Source organism: Agelaius tricolor, unplaced genomic scaffold (genome assembly GCF_023055355.1).
Source record: "Agelaius tricolor isolate 1412-34295 unplaced genomic scaffold, bAgeTri1.0.p SCAF_11, whole genome shotgun sequence".
NCBI classification, from domain to species: Eukaryota; Metazoa; Chordata; class Aves; order Passeriformes; family Icteridae; genus Agelaius; species Agelaius tricolor.
The window spans coordinates 14,262,532-14,287,253 of NW_027269271.1; the positions used below are offsets into that span (position 1 = coordinate 14,262,532).

The 24,722-nt window shown below is 39.6% G+C and overlaps 2 protein-coding genes across 14 annotated transcripts in view; one reads left to right on the forward strand and one right to left on the reverse strand.

Moving 5' to 3' along the window:
* Nucleotides 1–12,756, forward strand: part of BCAR3 (BCAR3 adaptor protein, NSP family member) — an 80,552-nt gene extending 67,796 nt beyond the window's left edge. For 9 of the 10 annotated variants that reach the window (XM_071436257.1, XM_071436256.1, XM_071436255.1 and 6 more), the window contains 9 exons: nucleotides 1,271–1,399; nucleotides 2,494–2,936; nucleotides 3,514–3,614; nucleotides 5,357–5,991; nucleotides 8,638–8,753; nucleotides 9,555–9,726; nucleotides 9,916–10,039; nucleotides 10,878–11,090; nucleotides 11,873–12,756. In XM_071436257.1, the coding sequence (XP_071292358.1) occupies nucleotides 1,271–1,399; nucleotides 2,494–2,936; nucleotides 3,514–3,614; nucleotides 5,357–5,991; nucleotides 8,638–8,753; nucleotides 9,555–9,726; nucleotides 9,916–10,039; nucleotides 10,878–11,090; nucleotides 11,873–12,060 (2,121 nt within the window). In that variant the 3' untranslated portion in view covers nucleotides 12,061–12,756. Of the gene's footprint in view, nucleotides 1–1,167; nucleotides 1,189–1,270; nucleotides 1,400–2,493; nucleotides 2,937–3,513; nucleotides 3,615–5,356; nucleotides 5,992–8,637; nucleotides 8,754–9,554; nucleotides 9,727–9,915; nucleotides 10,040–10,877; nucleotides 11,091–11,872 lie in introns of those variants that run through there. The other variant, XM_071436264.1, reaches the window with a different exon arrangement.
* Nucleotides 12,757–13,143: 387 nt separating this feature from the next.
* The window catches only part of FNBP1L (formin binding protein 1 like), a 52,887-nt gene continuing 41,308 nt past the window's right edge, over nucleotides 13,144–24,722 (reverse strand). The window contains exons 10-17 of one of the 4 annotated variants that reach the window (XM_071436267.1): nucleotides 24,559–24,717; nucleotides 21,104–21,118; nucleotides 18,950–19,059; nucleotides 18,238–18,370; nucleotides 17,695–17,789; nucleotides 17,050–17,198; nucleotides 16,511–16,669; nucleotides 13,144–15,465 (exon numbers count right to left, since the gene is read on the reverse strand). In XM_071436267.1, coding sequence (XP_071292368.1) covers nucleotides 15,458–15,465; nucleotides 16,511–16,669; nucleotides 17,050–17,198; nucleotides 17,695–17,789; nucleotides 18,238–18,370; nucleotides 18,950–19,059; nucleotides 21,104–21,118; nucleotides 24,559–24,717 — 828 coding nt within the window. In that variant the 3' untranslated portion in view covers nucleotides 13,144–15,457. Of the gene's footprint in view, nucleotides 15,466–16,404; nucleotides 16,670–17,049; nucleotides 17,199–17,694; nucleotides 17,790–18,237; nucleotides 18,371–18,949; nucleotides 19,060–21,103; nucleotides 21,119–24,558; nucleotides 24,718–24,722 lie in introns of those variants that run through there. The other 3 variants (XM_071436270.1, XM_071436268.1, XM_071436269.1) reach the window with 3 other exon arrangements.

Consider the following 24,722-nt stretch of genomic DNA (forward strand, 5'->3'; position numbering starts at 1 on the left):
AAATTGCAGGGAAGGTCGTTGAAAGAAGTGTTAAATGTGTGCCACCTGCTCCCACAGTTAGGTGCTGTGAGTATTCACTGTGAAGAAGAAATTCGTGGAAAGAACAGGAATTGATGGGCAAGCCTTCCCAGCTCTTTTTTAAATAATGCATGTGTTCTTCATTTGAATCAGTGTGTCAGTTAAAGGACCCCATGAGCCTTGGCTCATATCCAGACCTAAGAAAAAAATCCATAATGCACAGGAGCAAAATGCTGCATTTTGCTGGAGGGCCCCTCTCTCTCTCTCCTTATCCCTCTCTCTTTTTTTTTTTTTAATGGTCTTTCTCTGAAGAGAGGGTATACTCTGATTCTTTGATCAGTGTTGAACATGTTCTCAGGCTTTTGAAACTTTTCAGCACAACAAAGATGGGCTGGAGTCCCAGCCCTTGGAGAATGAAAGGAAGTTCAAAGTACTTCCCTCCTCTGAGTGCTTATGAAGGAGAATGTGGCTACTCCAGAGAAGATCCTGCACCTCACTGCTAGCAAGACTGCATCCATAAGGATTAGCCAGCCGGAGTGGGCCAGCATGAAAGCTGTGCTCCAAAAAGAAATTAAGATAGAAATTTTCCAGAAAATTGCACAGTAGTTGTAAGTGGTGATGGAGATACCTTCAAGCAAAACTCATGTCTCTTGTGCTAAGGAGCAGCAAGAGCTTTTGTCCTTTAGGAAGGGAACATCTTGGATGTGCAGATTTAATGACTGTTAGGAGGAAGCCCTTTAAGATTGAAATTTTACTTTGGCAAATTGGTTCTTTGGCAACAGAAATATTGAACAACTGAATGTGTCCAGCTTAGCCTGTCTTGATGCATTTGGAATGTTCTTAACTGGATGGGTTCAATGGGGGCTGCTGGGAAAGAATCTGAATTTAAAATGGAAGTTTAAACAGGAGGAAGAATAGAAGGAGCAGGGCATTTGTGTCCAGCTCCATATTTTTGGATATAGTTAGAGTTCTTACTGGAAAGAGGAAGTAAGAGCAGTGACTTTGTAGGTGTGTCACTATGAGTTTGGTGCACAGGCAGAACACTGTGCTCTGTTCCGCGCGGCATAGAACAATCACACGTTATCTCACACAATGCTGGGCTTTGCAAACACAATCTGGAGAGCAAAGCCAAGCCAGCCTGCTGAAAGCAGCACCTGCATTCCAGTGCAGGTCATATGATGGAAGTCATAACCCAGGTAAAATGTTAATCACTAAACTTGGCACAGTTGAAGCTTTTAATCTTTTATTGCAGTTTTCTAGGGAGAGGCAAGTTATGGACAACAGCCCGGAAAAGTTGAAGAAGGAGTTGGAGGAAGAGCTGCAGCTGAGCAGTGAGGACTTGCGCAGCCATGCCTGGTACCACGGACGCATTCCCCGGCAGGTACGTGCTCTTTGCTCTGCCAAGTGTGCTCTGAGCTCTTACAGACTAGCAGAATCTCACTGATGTGCTGGACACATCTCTGAATTAAATTAGTAGGAACATAAAGCCTATTTGTATGGTATGGTATGGTAACATAAAGCTATGGTATTTATCACAGCTTGGATAAAATGAGGCAGAGGAAGGATTCAGGGCAGACCCTGGTGGGAAATAGATACATTTCAGGATTTTTGTGCACTGAATAAATCTGGAAATGGAATTTTAGCTTTGTATAAGAATACTATGAGCACATATTGTTTAGAGAACACTGACATTAATTTGTTCCAGTATTTTTAATGAAAGTTGAAATGTTTATTTTCCTTCTTGTGCTTCGAACTTGGGGGAGAGGAAGAAAGAACTGCAGCAAAATTAATTCAATCACTTACATTTTGATCCTTACAAACGCAGTTACAGACGCGGTAAGGCTGAGGTTGGGTCGGAGCTTCCAGAGCCGCTGGAGCTCCCCCTGCGGGCCTCCCTCAGCCCCGGGGCAGGGCCGGCTCAGCTGCCACACTGGCACTTGGCTCTTGGCGTCCTTTTTATCTCATGAGAGGAATAACTCAGAAAAACAAGGTGTCTCTGACTCTTCCTAGTCAGTAGTATTTACATGCAGTGTTCACAAAGAACAAAAAAAATGAAAGCTTCTGTCACATAAGGTAACAATGAAAGGACAGAATCCAGGATCTTGTATTAATGGCTTCTAAATTTCAGTGTGACTATATTCAGATGCTTTAAACCTAAAATCCTGGGTCACTGCTTTCCCTTCATGCCTTATTTTCTATTACCAAACTAAAAGAAATACGCATGCAAAAGTGGGTCAGCTTCTGTCTGCTGGTTCCCTCCAAGAAGCCCTTTCAGATCTCTGTTGTGGGATGAGCTTCTAATTAAGAATTGGAGACATAATTCTTCTACCACACTTCATGCTTTGCTTTGTATTTGTGACTTTGTGTATTCTTGCAGAGTAGCCAAATTAATTCCCATGTTTAAGAATATTTTGTTGTAATGTATTGTTTTCTGATTCTGGAAGTAATTTTTTATGTAATTCTTTTTTCTCAAAGGTGGCAGAAGGCCTAGTTCAGAGAGATGGAGATTTTCTGATTAGGGATTCTCTCTCCAGTCCTGGGAACTTTGTTCTTACCTGTCAGTGGAAAAATACCCCTCAGCATTTTAAAATCAACAAAACAGTTCTAAGACTCAATGAAGCCTACTGTCGTGTTCAGTATCAGTTTGAACTGGAAAGTTTTGACACTCTCCCTGGCTTAGTCAGATACTATGTTGGGAACCGCACACCAATATCAAAGCAGAGTGGAGCAATTATTTTTCAGCCTATCAACAGGACTGTGCCTCTCAGGTGTCTAGAAGAAAAATATGGTCTAACTCCAGTCCAGCAAAAAGAGCCAAGCACCCCTGGAGGAAAAATGGAAAGTGCAAAAAGGCTGAGTCTTGGTATATCCAGCATGCAGTCCCCGGAGCAGAGCATACCCAGAGGAAACCTTCTGAGGTACCTTAATTTTACTGTCCTTGTGGAAGGAAATGGAGTAAGTGCATCAGCTCCTGGTGGGGGTGATGTGAGTTTTCACTCTGACTTGAGATGGAGTACTGGGCATGAGGGTTGGCAGATTGTTAGCAAAGGATCAACAGATCCATAAAGTAAGAACAAATGTAGACTCTGGAAGCAGAACAGCACTGCAGTGACTTGGCAAATCCTGACCATGTAAGACAAAGGATTAAAATAACATCTTGCTGCTGCTCCAGAGCAGTCTGTTTTTCCATAGTTAACTCCTGAAATAAAAACTCCAAGTGTGGGATAATGGATCCTAATTTCAGTGTCTGAATCAAATGTTCCATTAGAAAGGAAATACCTTCATAAATGCTGCAGGGTGACACATAGTATAGCCCATTTCACTGCCACTACAACAGCAGTTTATGAATAAATGAAGTACCTTTTATTATCATAAGCTGTCCAAGTGGAAAGCTAATGATCCTTGCACTGGTTATGATATATTCTGGCAGTTAGATATGTATTTTAAGTGCTGCATATATTAATATGTTTTTGTTTGCATTTTTGTTTACCCTAGAAACAAAGAAAAAAGTGGTAGCCAGCCAGCTAGTTTGGATCATGTTCTGGAGAAAAGATTCCCTTTAAAGGCTCACCAGTCAGAGAGCTATCTGCTAATAGGTATGTTTTGTAATTAGAAGTGTCATACTTAGAATCGGTGTCCAGGTGGTCTGTTACTCTTCAGCTCAAAGTGAGACTGCTGAATGTTCTGAGTACTGTAAATACATTATATTAATGGCCACTGTAAGCTGTGTTAACACACTACTTCTCTTCAAGTCACTGGAACAGGATTTTTATTTACTATGCACCAGGTAGTTGAGAACCTTAGCACCCAACTCAGCAGGCTTCCACACCAAAGAAATGACAGCTGTGGTTGGCATTAATACCTTTTTTAATGGTATTACCTTTCCTCACTTCTGCTTGACAAGAACTGACTTGTTTCACTCATGTCTTTCTGACAAAACATTTTAAAGTAGAAGTGGTGTTTCATGGAAATTCTGGTAACCACTTTTTCTCAGGGTAAACTATGCAGATGAGGTAATGTTCCTCACTAGAAGACAAACACTTCCATGGCTTTTGTACTCAGTTCTGTTCTTCCATCTCACTCAATCTCTCTACCTTCCATCCCTTTTGCTTTTTGTTCCTTTTGCTGCTGTTTGGTTCTATGGCCACTGTCATCCTAAGCAAGGGATCCAGGGTGTGATAACACTTGGGGCATTTCATTTCTCAGATTCTTCAAAGGTTTAAGCAGTTGTTTCCATACTAACACACTTGTGTATAGAAGCTTGCAATAATGCATCTCTTCCCACGTGGACAAACGAGTATTGACTTCCAGGGCTGCTTGTTTTGAATGTGGTACTGTTAAAATTCTTCATGCCTATTGTAGGAAGAGTTCTCATGATAAAGAGAACATTAAGTATTTGTACAGTGAGACTGTATTTTGATAGAAAGAGTGTGCTCCTGTGTTTGAACAGTGGGATGGACAGACATTTATAAGGCAAGTTTCTGTCCCTCAATTTGAATTGATTATTCCAGTCCATAGCTGCAGATATTTTTATTTTGGTACTACAACAGCCTGAAGAGTTCTGCTGTGCATTTTGTCATAGGATCCTTTGAGCAGGTCCTGTTATATTGCTTAAGGGTGGTGACAGCCTGTGATTTGGAGTTTTTGTTTTCTATCTGTATTCAAGCAGTAACACCCACAGAGTGCAATTGGCCACTTCGCTTAGATACCAGCAAATGCCCCAAGAATTGCAGACTGGGGATGTCTGACACAGGACTCAATCCCCTATCGGATGCCAAGGGTACAGGATGAGGCATAAATACACAGAAGTACATGGATCCAGCTCTTCAAACTATCTCTGTTTCACAAAAAGATTAGCATTTCTGAAATTCATTCCTTCCATACCTTAGTTCAGGTTCAGGCTTGACTTTGGGAAGTTTTGCTTTCATCTCAAACTTGTCATTCTCAGAAATTACTCATCTTGTATGTGATACAGCTGGAAGTTGCTGTTTTTATAGCATAGATCAGGTTACAAAGAAACATCCTAATCCAAGCCATGGAGGTCATCCAGCTCTGACAGGATAGCCTATGTATGCAGCAGGGACTGGAAATATTGTCAGCATTACCACAGAATAATACTATGGTGCAGCTGTTCCATGTATTTGTGATTTTGGGAGGATCAGCGAGTGAATGGAATTTGCTGGCTAGGTCATTCCTCAAAATACACAATTTTGCCAGCAAATAATTGACATGATCTGTCAATATTATCCTTAGGAAATAGCATTAGGAGATGAACCCTGGCACAGGCACCAGGAATTTTATGTATTTTGGCCTTCTAAAACACTGTTTCCACCTGCAGGTTCAAGACATCCATCTCGATTACCTGAAGCAGAGGCAAACTCCTGTCCAAGCTCACCTGCATTTAGAACAGGCAGTGAACCATCTCTAAGCCCCACAAATGTTCAGAAAGTCATCTCAGAGTCACAGCTAGGGGAAGCTCTTAGAGGATCAGACAGTCAGCTCTGTCCAAAGCCTCCCCCTAAACCCAGCAAAGCCCCCCTGATGAAGCCCCCAGATTCTCCTTTGGCTTCCCACAGCTCTGAAGGACACTACTGTGAACTAAACCCTGCCAGACATCCTACAGCAGCAAAACAACCCTTGTGTCAGAAAAACAGCTATGTGGAACATCTGGCACAGAAGGAGAGGGCAACATTCAGGAACTCTGAAACAAGCTATTTGATCCTTGATGATGATCCTGCAATGAACCCTGCAGATCCTTTAGAAGCTCCAGCTCAGATGGCTGAAGAAGACAGCATCTTTTCTGCACCTGTTTATGAGACAGAGTCTAGTTTTAAACCGAATGATTTTGAATCCAAACTACTTCCTCCTGAAAACAAGCCATTGGAAACATCCATGTTAAGAAGAGTTAAGGAGCTCTTCACCAACAATAACCCAAAGATTATTGCACAGCATATTCTTAGAATGGACTGCAAGGTAAAAAAAATCATGTGTTTTATTTTATACTGTGCCAGTTTAGACTTTTTAAAGAACTGATTTGAAAAGAATAATGGGTAGATTTGCAGCTAATGTAATGTTTGTATTGCTTGCAGGAATTTTTAGGGTGCTTGTTTCCATTTGAAGAATAAGAATATTCACAAACTCTGTGGACTAAAGCTCTCTCATCATGCTTGACTTTAGACTCAAGGTTTTAAGTTCCATAAGTCTTTTAAATCTCCTATCAGTTGCTGCATACCTGTGATTCAGCCTTTCTCCTGTATTGGAGGAAGAGCTCTCTATGCTGTAAAGCATTCTGGGGAGAACTGCTCACAAAAGGAAATTGCTGGTTAGGGCAAAGAGCAGGGAGACATTACCTGGTTGCCACATGGTCATTATATACAATGTTCAGTGGAATTAAATATTTACACTTCTAAAACCAGCTGCTCTTCTAATCTTTGTCTGAGTTCCTCTCTTACAGGTGGTGTGGGAAAATAGCTATCAGGACTTGTGCTCTTCTCTCCTGTGAGAGAACTGTGCTAGCGGAATTGCTCAGAAAGATGTAAGAAACCACAAAGAACTGTTTTTCACATTGTAGACTTTGGTCAGCTGCCAGGAGATCAGCTAATGGATCAGAATGACAGGAGAATCATCTCCTAATGAGATGATGACTTTGTGTAATTAAAGGAATCTAACTGCATTAAAATCTGCATTACTTTGCTGGCGTGACTGAGCGCTGTACGTGCTGCAGAGCAGCCACAGGAATCAAATGCTGTGGTGGGTATCTAACCCCCAAGCTTTGTTGGACTTTGGCAGTTTTAGTCTTTTTAAGAAGAGTTAGAGAAGCGAAACACGTGGCTACTTACTGGGCACTGCAGACAGGAAGGGAAGTGGGAGTGGTGATGCTCCAGAAGCAGCCCATCAGTAGCACTCTGCTGGTGCTGCTGCACTGATGAAGGTCTGAGGAGGGGGCAGGTCCCTGGAGCAGCCGAGTGTGTGAGTCCTGCCAGCTGCTGGGGGCCTGCCAACAGCAAACACAGCTTTTGCCTTCCTCAGTAGCACTGTGGGCTGCTGCTAAATGAGGCCTCATGCAGACAGGGTGACTCTGAAAAACTCAGCTCCACAACTCCTCACTCTTCTCAGAAATGGTAGATTGAGGTTTCTTTACTATGGTTCCAAGAGTATTAACAGCATTCTCTAACATTTTAGTTTCAAAATTCACTTCTTCCTTCCGCCCGCCCTAATTTATCTTTAATATATTGTTAAAGAGTATGTTGCTTAAAGGCATAGGATATGCATGCCTTAGAGAAGTAGTGAGTTTATATGTATGTATATAATATTCAATTAGCTCATTATTAGACTACTTATTTTAAATACTGTAAACTTTGCAATGGAACTAAGGCACCAAGTAGCCTGCTGGAATTAATTAAGAGTCATTGGAGGGCTTTGCATAAACAGATTTTTGGATTTTGGAGCAGGAACAGTAACTAGCTGGGACAGGTAGAGAAGTCTGTTTGATGTTCACCTCCAAGTACTGAGCCAATGCCTGTCATTTACTGGCAACTTGTTCTATAGACTGCTCTGATAAGAACTGCATGATGCAATGGGATTGGCCTGTGAATTGGGCCAGAATGAATGCTTTGTACTGAGATCCCAGGCTAAAGGTCATGTATCCTCTGTGTGTGTCATCAGTAGTTCAGTTTGCCTTTTAAATAATGACATTTCAAATAAAGAATCCCCCATATGTAAGTGATGAGGTGAGTGTTTGCCACTTGCATACCTGTGATGGACTAGCAACCAGTGTCTCCAGGGGCTTCACATCCCTCCTGCTTCTCTAGAAGTGAAACAGGTTTTTCTACAGTGCTGTTTTGTACTGGTGAGGCTTGTTGTGCAGCCCAGATCGCTTTCATCGTTTCACAGCCAAAAAAGCCTGCTGAGGGGTGATAACCAGAATATTGCAGGCAGATTGGCTAGTAAATATGTTAACATACAGGCCTTAAACCAGCAGATAATCCTACACCATCATATTCATGTGGTTTGGCTTATTATTAGCAATTATAATTGCTATTGAGATAACCAGTAGCTAATGCAATCTGTTTAAAAGGCAAAGACAAATTGGTAAGGATGTCAGCTTTCACACACTGACTTCCTTAGCCACTCATCTTTGTGTCCTTCATCTTTACGAACCGAATTCTTCTTTAGGACCCTGTGATGTAACCAAAAATGTTCTGAGCAGTAGGTTTTTTAGAAAGGAAAAAGGCAAAGCAAGCATTTATGTCCTTAAGGCGAAGAGCAGTGCCTCTCTGACAAGGATCAGGCTGAGAGTGCACTGCATTTTCTGGAACCTGCACAGTAATCTCTTTCTGGAAGCAGAGGATGGATTTTGATAAAGCATTGTGGTTACACCTTTTATGTTTTCTGATGGCTGTATCACTTCAAAAAAATATTTCCTTGGCTTTTTTGTGTAAGGCACTGAGCATGCATAGATTAAAGCTTTTCTCTGATGCCTGTATTGCAGTGTTGCTTGCTGTACACTTAGCTCTGTATGCCATGCACTTACATGGAGAACTTCTCTGTGGCTAGAGTTTTTTGGGTGTTTTTAAATGTTAGTTTTAAAATTCATGCAGGGTTTTTTGCACTTCACAGGTGGCAAGGATAGTAGAAGTTTCTGAAGAGATGAGGAGGAATATGGGAGGGAGCTCTGGTCTTGAGCTGATCACCTTGCCTTATGGACATCAGCTGCGCCTTGACCTGATTGAGAGGTAAATGTTCCTGTTCCTCATTGCCAGGACAGGTGGCCAGAAGCTCAAAGCATGGCTGCACTGTCCTCATTTCCTTCAAGAATGCTCTCCTGCATGTTTCCTGAATTCACATGTACAGATTATTTCTGGGATGGCATGTACATTTGTTTTGATTAGGAAAGGATTCCTTAAGGTCATAAGGCAACTGACCCATGTAGCACAGGGAAAGGGGAAAGGTGTTGAGAGCAGGAACAGCTGAATACCATCAGCTCTCCTTTACAAGCTCAAGGAAACTAAAATTCAGGGGACCTATAATCTAGCTGAGTATGTAAGTGTGTGTGGAGGAGACTGAAAGGTAGTATCCTTCTGCAAGAGGCTAGAGGATCTAATAAAGCAAAAAATTATTAGCAAAGGTTTCTGAAAACCCTCTGCACAAGTCAAGGGGGAGCACTTAAGGTGTTCTGGTCTACATTTTCTGCTTCATATTGTAGTAGTTTAATTGCTGAGATATTGGGGGGGGGCAGGAGTCACAGGATTTGAATGTGGAGGACAAAGGGAACTGGGGCAATTTTCCCAGAAGTGTTCATTCATTCAGTGCTTGAGCAGAATTTCGTATAGTTAATAGCATCTCAGGAGAATTTATTAAAACATTAATTGAAAGCCTGTATTTATCCCTTATGTCATTATTGGTTTTCGTGCAAAGATGTTGGTAAGACTAAGTTTGCTGGACATGCCAAGATAAAAATTCACCATTGAACTGATCTTTGAACACATGTAAATTTAATAATTTGTAATTGGTTGCATGAATCGTTTCGCTTACAGGCACAATACCATGGCAATAGGAATAGCTGTTGACATCTTGGGTTGCACAGGAAATGTAGAAGATCGAGCAGCAACATTAAACAGGATCATCCAAGTTGCTGTGGAGTTGAAGGAGTCACTAGGGGATTTATATGGATTTTCTGCTATTATGAAAGCACTGGAAATGCCACAGGTAAAAATCTGTTTCTCTTTATGTTCCAAAATGTGGAGTTGTTTGATGGTTTATTTAATTTGAGCAATTTCTTCAAGACTAGAGAGAACATCAGGAGTGTCTTCATGGCTATTCTATGACTTTGTGGCTAGCAGTGTACTTTTCCTGCTGTGGACCCAGTAATGGGTATTCTCTCTTTTGCATGAACAGGTCAGCAGATTAGAACAAACCTGGACGGCTCTAAGACACTGTTATACCCAGACTGCCATCATGTATGAAAAACAGCTGAAACCATCTTGCAAAGCTTTGCATGAAGGACAAGATGAGTGGACTAGTGAGTATGAGTGACATGGGTTTCGATTTGGCATTTTAACCCTCTCCTTACTGATTTCCTGTGGGGGGAGATAAGACAGCTGCTCTTTCTATAGCTGTGCATTGCACCTTAACATTATGTAAACTTGTGTAATGCCATATGATTATGAACAGAAGCAGAGTATGCCAGCCAAACATCAGTGTGTGTTTGTGTTGCCTGTATCCCTGCAGAATAGAACATTCTTCCCACATCCTTACTTCCTCTCTGTCGAGCAGAAACTGACACATTGCATCATCTTGCCAAAAAACAGGAAAAAAAACCTCTCCTCTGGCAGATTTTGCTTATTAGCTTTGTCTATTAGATCAGAGGATGAATCCTCAAATAAAAAGAACAGGTTAGGTAATTCTGTCAGATAAGGTGCCCCTGTGCCAGATTCACTGTAGCTCTAGTTTCTAAAGGGACACAAGGCAGAGAAAATAATTTCTCAGAACATTTCTCCAAGAGAACAGGTAGATAGTGAAAACTTTCTAGCTGCTTGGATATTTTTTATTGGAATGACCAATTTTGAAAATGTTTAAAATCTGTGCTACTGTCCAGCAATTCAGCAGGACTTTCCCCTCTAGCAAATGCACCGTTCCAACACCAATTGGTGTTGGTCTTCTTCCCTAACCAGTTCACTTGAACTTGGTATGACAGGTATATTTAAGGTAAGGTTTTTGAAGGCTATTTGTCCTCCATTTGAAAGATGGAAGACAAATAGTAGTTTCCAACTTAAAAAAGGACACTGCAGTTACAATACCTTCTTCAATTAACAATAATGTGTGATGATATGAAAAGTATGATCATTACTCTATTCCAGAAACTATCAGTGCTCCACAGAACAACATAACAGTGCCACTGCTGATGCCTCTTGTTACCCTGCTGGAGCGCCAAGCTGTTATTTTTGAAGGCATGGAGCTGTGGGAAAGCAGTGACCAAAGTGGTGAAATTATGCTCAGGCACCTGGGCACAGCACGCCTGATGGCGCAGCACGCCGAGACCTTCCGGCGGAGGGCACAGCAGCTGCTGCAAGGTAGGAGAGAGAGAGGGAGGCTGGTTCTGCCAGCCCAGCTGGGCTGGTGCCTGCCCACAGGCCCCTGCAGGTCAGAGAGAGAAATCCTCCTCTTTGAAAGGAGCTGGGAGAGCAGTAAGTGTCCTGCAGGAAATTCAGTCTGAGGACAACATTAATATTGTTTAAAAGCAGACAGTAATTTACTCATCACTACAGCAGCATTTTTGCTAAACATACTCGAAGTTCTCATGACTCAATATGCTGACCCTTCTGGCAACTGAACAGAAGTACAGTGCAGACTGAGGATAACTTCCTCTCTTCTGTACAATATAAAATTCCCACTCTGATTATTACAGTTAAAACACCAGCCTAAGAGTCTTTACAACAGTGCAAATTGCAGCACTGAGATCGTGACCACTTGTGGCCAGAAAGCAGCAGCATGTTAACAATGTGACTTTATTGTTCAAACTTGCAGTGGAAAAGGGAAGGGAGCGGGGAAAAATACAGCAATTTCTGCAGGCAGCATGTACACATCAGTAATGATATTTAAGGTCTGCCTGCAATGACAATTCTAGACATTAGAAGTGAGCAAGGCTAGCCTATGCCTGTGTCCTTAGACCCATCAGTGTTACTAGAATGTCAAAGCTGGAACAGTTTTTTCACTGTTTTATGAGCTTGTTAAAATCATTGTGCAAACAGAGCCCAGTGCAGCTTATTTGGAGAGAAGACAGTTTAAAAGCCATTTCTACAGAATAAAAAAATTTTCCTGGTGGTGATACTGTGGGATTCTTTTTACCTGCTAGGTTTCCAGCCAGATGAAGAGCTGAGTGAAATCTTCAAGACAGAATTTCAAATGAGATTGCTCTGGGGCAGCAAAGGAGCGCAAGTTAATCAAAGTGAGAGATACGAGAAATTCAGCCGGATCTTAACTGCACTTTCCCGAAAACTGGAACCCCCTCCAGTGAAGGTGGTGGAACAATTAAGTATATAAGACTCTGGAAACACTATTTAAGTGATATACTTGAAATAACCTTAGCATTCTTACGGCAATTTGATACTGCACAAACTTCTTGCATTTCACAAGATGTTTAGAACTTTTAACTGCACAATGCACACTTGTTTTAAAACTACTGATTTCTAAACAAATTATTTATTTACTGTGTCACCAAGTCATTTACTGGTCGCTCTAAACATCCCCTTATTTCCCCAAAGTGATGCCAAGGAGTAAGGGCATTGGCATCTTAATATTAAGAAGAAGCAAATAGTGTAAATAAAATAGATTAATTATCTGACATGGCAGGAAATTTGTTGTATAATAGTCCTTTAATGAATATAAAAACCACTGTAGATAGAATTGTGAAGTGTATCTTTATGGAAAATAATTTGCATATTTACAAATCACAGAAACACTGCAAGTTGCAGAAATGATCCTTTATCTGTAACCAGAAGGCTCAGACTTTCCTGTGCCTATGAAAGCAGGCTGTGTATATGTTGGGACAACTTCCCCTTTTTTTTAAGACAGCCTCTGTAGTACTTCAGCTTTTGCTGGGGCCTGCACAACAGCTATGCTGCCAGGAATGAATGATGAAATGGCAAGAACAAACAATCCAGATAATTAAAATGCTTTCAGACATGAGTAAATGTGGGTGTATGTATGTATTAAACTTGCTTCATTTACTGAGGTGAATCATTTTGGTAAGCACTTTTTCCTTGGATGAAGATAAAGCATAAGGTGTTACCACTTTTTTATAGGAAAGCACCATGCACACAGTTCATTATACAAAGAGTCTTAGCAACAAATCCCACTTTGTTATATACAGAACTGGTGACAAAGGGTTGTCCTGAGATGTTGTACAAATATTTAAGTCATAGCTGCATGTGCTTGGTCCAGTAAGCCTGGTTCTTACAGCACTGGAGTATTGGAGTAGGATGACAACAAAACCAGCACCAGATCTGTTCCTGCTAGCTACAATCACAATCACAGCAGAGGTTTTGACCTCCAGAACAAGACTTTACAGACCTCATACTGAACATATGCCTGTCAATCTTAACAGAAGACAAAAGGGGAAGCTAATTACTTAGACCATGAAAAGATTTTTTTTATTCCATGAAAATATTCTCAACAGAGAACACTATTTTTAAACAAAGCATTTAACATTTAGGAAATCAACATGTGCACAAAAAAGGATTAAAAAATCACTGGAAAATGTCTGATTGATTCTTTAAGACAACTCACGTTCAGAATTTTAGACTAAGTGATTTATAAGCTGTGCAAGTACAAATGCTTTTTCCTATGTTTAATAACCCTCATACAAGTTGCACTATCCCTCTTGAAAGCAACCTGCCTCCAAAGGAAGCAAATCCTGGTTTCAGAAAAACAAACAGTAGTGTGAAAAGAACATTTAGTCTTTACCAGGAAGTGTTATTACTGACCTCCAAGGCTGTTAGCCAGGCAGACACAGGCCCTTAACCAGAAAATACACAGATCACATTTCTTCCTCTTCACAGAACTACAGAATCACAGAATATGCTGGGTTGGAAGGGACCCACAAGGATCACTGAGTTTTCTCCAAAATAAAAAAGTACTAAATTTTAAAAAAAGGAAAAAAAAAAACCAAGGAAAAAAACCCCAATCCCAACAACCCCCCCAAGAAGCCCAAACCCAAAAAACTACCAAAGTAGTTTTGTCAGTATTGAGTAATGTCACATTATTATATAAATAACCCTGTATACAAGCTCCAAAAATCTAAACTTTAGAGTTTAATAGGCCCCATAATACACTAGGTCAAGCTGTGTAATAGTGGTATACATAACAAAAGGAATAAACCTCTACACAAGTCACTCAAATTCAGTTTTACTGGTAGTACAGTTCCTAATAACACTGAAATGAAAAAGAATCCAGCACTGCTGCATCCACATATTGCTTCAGACCCCAGAAAAACAGGATGTTTTAATTATTATTCCATAATACACTGCAAACAGCAGGTGGCTGGGTTGACAAGCTTGTGTTGATGTAAGTGTCCCTCCCCCCCACCATCTCTAGTCTAATTCTTATCACCCTAATCAATCAGATATGATGTATTTATTAATAGAACCACAAATGGGAGGCAAGACAACATAAGCAATAGGGGCACTGCAGACAACTATATTTACACGTATAAACATATCCAAATTTCAATTGTTTACAAGTAAAAGTGCACAAAGATCATTACGAAGTTTCACTCAAATGTCACCTGGTCCATACAATGAAGCATCACCTGGAAATGGACTAGCACTGCAGTAATTGAAACTGGAACGTCATAGTGAAAAACTAAAAGACAGTTTCCATAAAAATCTTTTAAAAAAATATTAAAGTCAAATGAAGAGATACACGTTTCAATGTATAAAATTCATGGATGCACCATGGATCCAGTAAAGTAGAGCTCTAGAAAACACCTACCGTGGCTACCTCAGCAGCTGCAGCACTGTGAAAGAGCTGAGACACAAAGCCCTTTGTGAGATACTGTAAGTGGTAGTGTTGGCAAACAACAGATTTAGGCACTCTAGTTTAAGGCAGCAGTTGAATGGCAAGTGGTTGACTTCTGAAAACAGTCATTAACTTGCAGTGGTGAATCCTCTGGTTGTGCTCCAGGCTGTCAGTGCTCACAACAGGTTACTGAAGGGCTGAAGGTCGACCACAGTTCTAGGAGTTTCTCTTGATTGCATTGTAGGCTAGAGCTGAGATGCATTATTCCCCCAAATTAACAAAATACCTTACAGTCGCTTATCAGTTATGCCAAACATCTGGAATGTAATGATGGTTGCAGTGGTATTGTTATAGCAGCATACATGGATACTGGGATGAAACTCTAGTGCTGAAGATATTTAAAGAAAATGATTTGTTACAAAACAAGATGAGCAATGATGGCAAAGTGTTACTCAGAACATGCCTGACTGTCCTAGGCATGCAGGAGGAGGTTAACGGCGAGCATGGAGGTGGCACAGGCAGACTGATAACTGACACAGGGCTCTAAATGACTGCCAATAAAAGTGAGTGGGAAATGAGCATCTTTGAGAAAATTAAAATGGTGCACAAGCTAAAATATAGTTTGTGCACCTGGGACAACCTAGGATAATGAAAATAAAGCAATTTTAGGAGCAGTAGCCTTTTTGCTCTGGTTATGGAACTCTATTTTCCTGCACAAATTGAAGATTCTGTAGTACATCCTTACCTATATATGGAGATGCTAAGATGTTAGTGACTACTAAATGTATGTCTGCATGCACTCATGCAACTAGCTTGTCCCTTGGGCCTCCCAGTCTAGTACCCCTCCCCTCCCCACCCCCACCCCCCCAGCAGCTGCATGTAACCTCCTTCAAGATCTCGCCCATTTTCTCAGAAACCCGCTTCAGGAACCTGCAGTCCAAGAGGAAAAAGAAAAGAACAAAGTTACTGAAGGCCTTTAGAAGACAGAGAAGCGTGCTCAGTTCTAACAGGCCATTCTCAGTGGCTAAACATTAGCCTTCTACTTAATGCCACAAACTCTCATTAGAAATACAAAATCAGCTTTTTTTTTTTCCAGTAATCAAGTTGTGCAATGCAGCTTCCAATCCTCAGTGATTTAACAATGAGGATAATTACTGTACATTTAAGACACTGTCTTCAGACTAAACACAATACAATTCAAAGACTTAGTTTACAGGCACAGATTGAGAATATAAAATCATTCCCTCATCAGGAGCAGAGAGTTTCCAGTAAGACATCAAGCATTACATGTGATCTTTTTTTGTTTGTTCAAGGTATCTAGAGTTAAAACAATGACATCATGTCCAATACAGAACATTCTACATTACAAGTACTGAAAAGGAAGGAGATAGGTCAGTGGACTTTCTGTCCTTCTTAATCATAATGTTTTTTCCTGAGTATTTTTGTTGAACTTTCAGAATCAGAAAACATTTTCCTGTTTAAGAAATGAAAGCTGCCAAGTATTTGCTAAGGAAGGAAATTAATAATTTTCAGTAACTGAGTTCAGTTAGTTATTAGAGGAAAAAGATCTCTGTTTTAAGAATACAGTTTAAGTCATAAAAGTGGGAACAGTAAATCTTAGAGATCTTTAAAACTTAAGTATTTTTTCAGTTCGCTATAAAAACTAAGAATTCCACAGAACAAGCAGGACTCTTGGTCTTTTTCATTTCAATAGCTGAATTGGATTTAGTGCTTTGTAAAGCAGGAAAGCAGAAGACATTGGTCAAATTACAGACCAGTGTTAGATGCATAATTTAATGTGGTCATCTCTGAAAGAACTACAGCTAACTCCCCATGGAAACGACAGATCATTGCTGACTTCTGATCCTGTAATTCTTTCCATGAGTCTGTATAACTTACAATTTTTCCACTATTTTCCCTGGGGAATGTACAACTGAGAGCTGCCAGTTTTACTGTTAGATATAGGTTACTGCACCTTTGCTGTTTTTCTCTAGCGTTACATCTATATATGATGTTGGCACATAGCCTTCCTCTCCATTATGTCTTCGAGCTCTTGTCCACCCATCTCCTTTGTCCTCCTCAATAATGTACAAAATTTCCCCTTCTTTCATTGCTAGGGTGCCTTCATTATGACCTGGGAAGAACAAGAGGCAAGGAATTCTTACTGTTCAGACAGAATTTCAAGTCATCTTTTTCCCAAGGCATAGTTTCCAAATTATATATAAACAGGAAGCATGAAAAATCTGTGCAAGAGAACATATGGCCAAACAGACTCAGAAAAAAACCCAGTCCCAATTTGTAAAGCTGAGTATTTTCCAATAGCTGTGCTAATATTTATCTTAAAACAGCACAAGTGCTGCTCATGAATTAAAGTAATTTATAAAGTACCTTCATTGATCTTTTAGGCAATTAGTTACTCACACGTGTAATTTGCTTTGAATCATTTTACCTGTCTTCTTTGTAACAAATCATCCATGCCTTACAGTCAATCTCAGTGCACGTGGTTAACCTTACCATCAAATGGATATATTGCCTTGCAATGTCCTATAGCTGGCAATGGATCATCATCTTCAAACTCGTCATCAAACTCGTTGGGATGAGCGTGCTGCTGTGGTGGGCCACGAACCTCCTGGTTGGCATCATCCGTGTAACTCCCTTCAGGGCTACAATGCAATGATGGGAGCATGAGGACTCTGAGCAGTTCTTAGCTCCAAAACTCACAACATCCGTGCATCACAGAAAGGGCAGGTCATGGATATTGTACTGCAATTCCTGTTAGCAGTTCTTATATTACTGTCAGGTGATACTGAAAAAACTCTAGCAAAAGCTTACACTGAATTCTGTTTGAGAAACAAACATAAATTTGACATACCTGTCTCCACAGAACATGGAAAACTAGTGAGCCTTATGCAATGGAGTAAGATAGGTTGAAAAGGCACTGCTATTTAATGAGCAGGTGTTTCAATTAGACTATTTTTATATGTTACCAGAATGGCAAGAAGAGACCTTTAGAAGTCAGAACCAGTTAAGATTTTCCTTTAGAAGGAAAGGAAATTGATCCACTCGGGGAGGATAAGTAACAGCCATCACTCCTGTAATCTGCAGAGAGCTGTACAGACTCTAGCACAGGATCTAAAGCAGTGGAGACAGAATAGTGACCTCTCTCGGCCCTGGGTGACAAGGTGGTTGATGTCGCTGCTGTGCCGCCTGTCGCTTCTGGCTGCTACTTTACCTTCGACTTCAGAGAGCCAGGCCTTGGGGGAAAAAGGCAAATATTGGTGTCAAAGAAAAATTGATTCTCAACCAGCACACTGAACAAATGCATTGTACTGCAGACAGTTCACAGCCACACAGAGATTGCAGTCAGATGTCAAGTTCATAATTATTTCACACAAAGCATGACTATCATTTATGCTGAGCCTATGCTCCATACTAGCCTGAGGAAAAAATCTTTAATTACATGTGAATTTCAGAATAAGTGAATTATAATATATTCTTCTGAACAGTTTATATCTTTAATCATGTACATCTTTATTCTGGCTAGATGAACAAACTTGAAAATACAGCACCCCACAAAAACTGTATCAGGATGTCTACTCTTCAATCAAGTAGTTTTTCTGGGTGTTATATTTAAAATCTGTATGGCAAAGTACAGTTGTACCGATCATTTACATTTTCCAAGAAACTGTTTTAGAATCTAACCTCATTCTTGTGTATTTCCATCCGAAGACGGTCCATATTGCTCATAGTCTCAGTTAATTTTGGTTGCAAACTGCTTGGATCACCCATCTGTGGATTTTTTTCATAAACATCCTTCATCTTGATGAGGGCATCTCTAAAAACATACAAACCATTACAATAATTAATATACCAGTATTGATTCATTAAAGCTAAAATAATGTGTATGAGATCCTGAACTGTGATTAGATCTCAAGCACAGCAACAAGGAACTGCTGGTCTTCATACCATGCCTAAATCCTTCTCAACTCTGTCATCTCAGCCTTCTGCTTTCCTTTCTTGTGCTGTGCACAGGCACACAAGGACTCCAGCTGTTGACTCTCACCTGTCCAGTCCCAGTACTGTTTCCATACTGTTTGTTGTATACAATTTCCTAAATACTGGTCATGTTCTGTTCTTAAAGCACGAAATTGCAGCTATCTTGCTCAACTGACAAACACATCTTTTAAAACACCATTTTAGAGCCAATGCTCCCTTTGCAGTATTAGAATCAAAATGAGTATTACAGTAAAGCAGAAGGAAGCAATATTAACAGAACCTACATACAACAAACTATCAACTTTAAAAGGTTATTAATAGCCTGTCTCCTAGCTTTTGAGCACTGTTGGCTTATGTAGAGGATGTCAAAAAAACCAGAGAGAGAACCATGACAAAACCCCCCAAAAAATGCACTCACTTTTGGTCTGTTTCCTTCTGTAGCTCTCTGTTAAGTTCATCAATTCTCTGCTGCAGTTTCTTGCGTCTTTGTTCTGGAGGGAGATGGCTGAAATCTTCTAGTGCAGGGCCCTGCAAGCAGAAATCCCATGAAACAAGCTACCACATGCACAGGTCTGGGGAGCTGAACTGACATACCCACACATGGACAGTGCTCACTGGAAGCAGATGGACCTTCTTAAAAACTCTACTTGACAGACAGCTCTACAAAAGACTGCACAGAATAAATGCACATTCTTGCTGCCAGAGTGGAGTCACTCAGGCAAGGTGCTTTCTGCCTTCTGTAGCAGTTGGCTCACAGAGGTAACTCAAAATTTCTAGACTTTATTTTTCTGAAGTCGTATACCTCCTCTTACATCCACTGCACTTAAAGAAGATTAAGAAAAGACAGAATAATTTGAGTCAGAACAAAAATCTAGGATGTGTATATAATATATATATACATATATATAAATTGTTTCTTTCTCTGGACTGTGTTCTGTGGTTATTTGGATGGTATCAAAAGAAAAATGCTGTATTTTGGATCTTCACTCCAAAGCACTATTATAGTTCTCTTCCAGAACTTTAGCAATCCTAGAAAACATATTAAAATTTACAAAGTTCTGATGAATTCTACCTCAAGTAAAACTGGTTCACAAAGCACAGAAAAAACCTTTGTAATATCAAAAGTATTACTTAAATTTGTTTATTTGACCCAAAACTTGCTCAAATACTCCGAGTCACCTTTTTTACAGGAAAAAAATAAACAAAAAACCAACAACCAAAAACTTCAGGGAGGGAAAAAACCCTCTTACTTCCCAAACTTTAAAAAAAAATCATAAACCAGCCAATTTAAGACCACCTGTTTTATGAACCCAAACCTGCAAACTTGATTGAGAACTTGTGCCAGGATTATAATAAGCAGGATAGAAGGGCCTGGGTATGAAATGCATGGGAAGAGATTTTTTTTTTATGTATCTTGCAAGTTTGTTGTGAAAACTCTTCCCGTCAGGGTGACAGACACTGACAGTGTTAGGAAGGAAGTACGGTACATGTCTTACTCACCAAAGGGTTGGTTTGTTGGGTTGTTTTTTTTGGTTTGTTTGGTTTTTGTGATCCCATTTGCCTAAGGAAGTTGGTTTTAACCTAAGAAACCCACTTACCCTCCATGGAGGCAAACCAAACTGGCCAGCATTTCTTTTGTCAAGAAGGAAGTTTACAGAAACTTGACTGTTCAGATTTTGACACAAGCCTTAGGCTCAGATGCCAAGTTTCCAACACCCTCGCTTTAGATCTTCTCACCCTCTCAACTTTTCTGCACTTGTAAAATCAATCTCATTACTTTTTAAGAAGGGAATACGAGACATGGTAAAAGAAGGAAAATCAAGATATGTTTTCAAAATAAAACAAGGGTTTTCTTTCCGGAGGAAGAAGAATACAGAAGAATATAGTGTCTAAGTCCAGAGATGAAAAATGACATCAACAAACTTCCTATTCCCTTCAGAAAGTCTCCCAAGAAAACACTGCTAAGTGGAATACACCACAAAGAAACAAAAATACAATCATGTCCTCTCTATCAGTCTTCCTTACATGTTGGTTTAAACCAGAGTATCCTAAAAATTAATCAGAAGAACAGAGGGCTTTTTTGTGACTTTTTACTGATTTACCCTGCAATACAATATTGATTAAGGCATGATTTTATTTAATATAACAGTTTCCTGTATTTCTAAGCATAAAGATCCTCCCCTGCATATTTTTCTTCCAAATTCAAAGGAGTGTAGTATTCAGTATTTCTTCATCACACCAATTTTATAATCTTTTCCCATACATATTTTATGCTGCTCAAACAATTTTCCTAACTAAGAAAAATCACCAAGTATTTCCATCATGACCAACTTGTGAATACTGGTCAACTCTAAAAGTCCGAAAATTGCAGATTTAGTTGCAGCCAGATCACAAATCTAATAGTCTTACATTAAAGCATGGATGATTAAGAAGACTGTGCATATGAGTGGAAAATCTGGAGATGTATTTCAGCACCTGACTTAAAGCAGTTATGATATGGAAACACTTTCAGAAGATTATTTTCATGCTATCTCAGCAGAAGTACAGCAGACAGATCAGCACACGGGCTTACCATCTTCACCGACCACTGCACAGTTCATTTGAAAACAGAAAGAAACGGGAAATTACTCACATGCAATGACCAGTTACCAAAGTGACTAATGCCTAAATATGTATTTTTAAAAATCACTTAAGGATTGAAGTTTTCATTTATAAAAAATACATTTTACTGTAAGCACAATAAAATAATTGCTTTAAGAATTACTGATTAAAAAATACTAGGTGATAATGGGTACTTTCAACTTACAAAATTTTAACACACAACTTCATTAAACTACTTTTGAATTTTAGTGTTCTGAATAAAGGGCTGAGCCTTCTGTTGTAGGAAAAGAAACACACACACAGCCAACATTACACAAAATAGCAGAATTTGATGATGATGGACTGATCAGCCATATACAAAAATTTTTTTAATGATAGCTCAAAATCCACTGCATTCGCTCTTATAAATGTAGCTTTTGCAATGTATTTAGTCTACTATCACAGCAGATCTAGAATAAACAGACATTTTTAAAGTCCAGAAGTAATTAATTTTACTTTCTGAAAACAGCATTTGGGTCATTGTTGTTATCTAAAATTGTTTTAGTCCAGATAAAAATAAAGACATTTAAAGAGTAAAGACTTTATCCTTAGAAGAAGCAAATAAAACATGGGTGCCAGGAGCTGAATCTTGGCTTTAACATTCCTAGCATTTTGAAGCTCTACCATGCTTTTAAGGATTTGGACAACCCTTCCCAGAGAAACACCAAGCAACTTAGAAGACAGGTATCTCAACTTCACTTTTACCCTGAGCAATTTTTAAGGCTGCTGCTTGGGGTACATACATGACATTAGAATTTCTAGCAATGAGGGACATAAAGCACCTTCACAAACAGTATTTTGGTAGGAATCTTGAAGTCCAGAGATGCAAAATGACATCAACAAACTTCCTGTTCCCTTCAGAAAGAGTCTTCCAATAAAACTCTGTTAAGGTTTACAGATCACTGCTGATAATGCAGATATTTTATGTACCAAGTGGCATCAAGCACAGACCTCTGTAAGCACTAGCACTGTCTGGAATTGTTAACATGTCAAAGGAGAAGCAGCAGCAGGTACCAGCAGTGCTAACACAGCTGCACTGGCTTACACCTTCTGTAAATACCTACTCTAGAGCTACTCGTTGCTGCTCTTGCTCTGGAAAATGACAGGAAAATGAACTGTGTGAAGCACAGAGTGGAGGAACACTGGGTCTGTGATCTCCAGCACCTTGACTGACATCCTGTACAGGGCCTGTTAAATAAAATGACCAGGAGGCTTCACTGGCTGATGGATGCCAACTCACAGATAAAGCTCAGCAGAAGCAAACTGAGCAGCATCTTACATGGGCAGATGGTCATAGGACAAAGGGGAACATTTTTTAACTGAAAGAAGATAGATTTAGATTGAATGTTAGGAAGAAATTCTATATTCAGAGGGTGGGGAGGCACTGGCACAGGTTGCCCAGAGGAGCTGTGGATGCCCCATCCCTGGTAGGTTCAAGGCCAGGCTGGATGGGGCTCTGAGCAGCCTGGTCTAGTGGAAGGGGTCCCTGCCCATGGCAGGGTTGATCTTTGAGGTTCCTTCCAAACCAAACCTTTCTATCATTCTATGGTTTAGTATTTCTGCATTTCAGTACCGCTTGGAAATAATTTTCCAGGGACAAAACACGTGGGAAACAGCATCACATACTATTAAGCATTGAATCATTGCATATTATAAAGATAAGACTGATCAATGAGATTCAAAAAAAATCTATTACTAGTCCAGTATACATTTAAGTTCAAAAGACTTTAAAAATATGCAATAATGTGGTCTTTGTTAAAATGCTTGCAAGGAAATTCAGAATATATGTAAATTAAATGCTCATTTTTGAAGATTTTACAGAGATTAAGTCTTTAATATTATGGCACATTGGAGTGAGTCTAGATCTGCAGGACCCTAGTGATGCTTCCTAATGTTAAAGAATTATTAAATTTAAATTATTTAAAGAATTTATTAATTCAACTTTACAACATGAAGAATATATTTAAAAATCAATAAAGATATGGCTTCATTTTCCATTAGCACTCTATAGTAGTTATATGATCTTTCCCTTCAAAAGAGGTTCTAGAACTACTGGTACTACAAGGTGATGATTGGTGAGGCAGGAGTCAATACTTGTAGTGATCCACAAAATCCAAGTGTTATCAAGGCCTGTGCCATTCCACCAACTCCCTAATCCAGGCAGCTCCTCCCTGAGCACTGAAGAGGAGGCATTACCTCCACAACCAGACCCAGTTATGATCCAATGGCTTGGAAGGGAAAGGAGATGCCACACACACTTAGAGGAACTTCTAAAAAATGGCAGTGCTAGGAAGGCTCTCTCCAAGGTATCTGGGGGCCTGAAATTAGATGCCACAACATGATTTAAGATAAATAAAGTTTTAACTGTAACTCATTCTGCTTCACAATGACAAGAAGGGAGCCTCTGAATTGTATCTTTACTGCATTGTTGTACCTTGATCTCCACATTATGACAACAAGAGTCAACCATTCTTGATGCACATGAGATAGCAAGGTCCATATTGTCTTGAAATACCAAAAAATTATTAATTATATACAACCAAATGCATCCAATTACCTTCTTATTTGGATGAATAAATCCCACTAAACAACATAAACTGGGCAGCCTGTGCTTTTCTGGCATAACAGGAAAGTAACAGTACACTTATCACTAGCAGCATAAATGTTGCTAGGAAACCACTTCATATTTCCCTTCTACTGGCTTCCAGACAAATTCTATTTGCAGAATATACCACTGTATTAGTAAATTAATTTATAAGTCTCTGTGGCATTTGGTAGTAATTTTTTCAATAATTCTACCCAAAAGAAACTAGGACAAACAAGAGCAACTAATTAATCAGAAAACACATTAATGATGTAATGTTTTTTTTTAAAAAATCAGTATTTCAAAATCTGCCATCACCATAAGCTATAGCATTTAATGTACAAAAGGAATTAAATTCTTCCTTCTTAGTTCAGTGTCTCGTAATCAACTTCTACTATTTTCAAAGTCAGCAAATAAGACATTGGATCTGCCAGATGATTTTTGTGGTAACCGTATATCCAATGATCAATTACTGAAAATATATGTTACATGATGGTAGGAAAACATTTGTGAATGTGAACAACAATGAAAATCAAACACATGCTGAGCACCCTCTTTATAACACCTTTTTTTAGGCATGAGCATTTCAAATGTGATAAAGAATATTTCAATTTTAATTTCTTTTTAATCTGTTGGTAACTTCTGAATAGTATGAAACAAAGTATCCTAAAACTGACCTTATGGCTGACATGTTACTTTTAACTAAGTAAGCCTTATAATGAGGGTGAAGAGCATTAGAAAAGCCACATCACAAACACACTGCTCATAGCCCATCATGCATTTCAACTTGTTATCAAACTTACCCCTCTTTTGAGGCTTCTGAAAGAAGGAATTCTGGGCTTCCCTGTTTTTATGTCACTCATGCAATAATGCACTGGTTCAATGGAGAATATGGGATACTGGGACCCATTAGGAGTACTGGATGTGTATAAACTAGTAGGGGTTAGGGGTGGGGATTGTGGCTAAT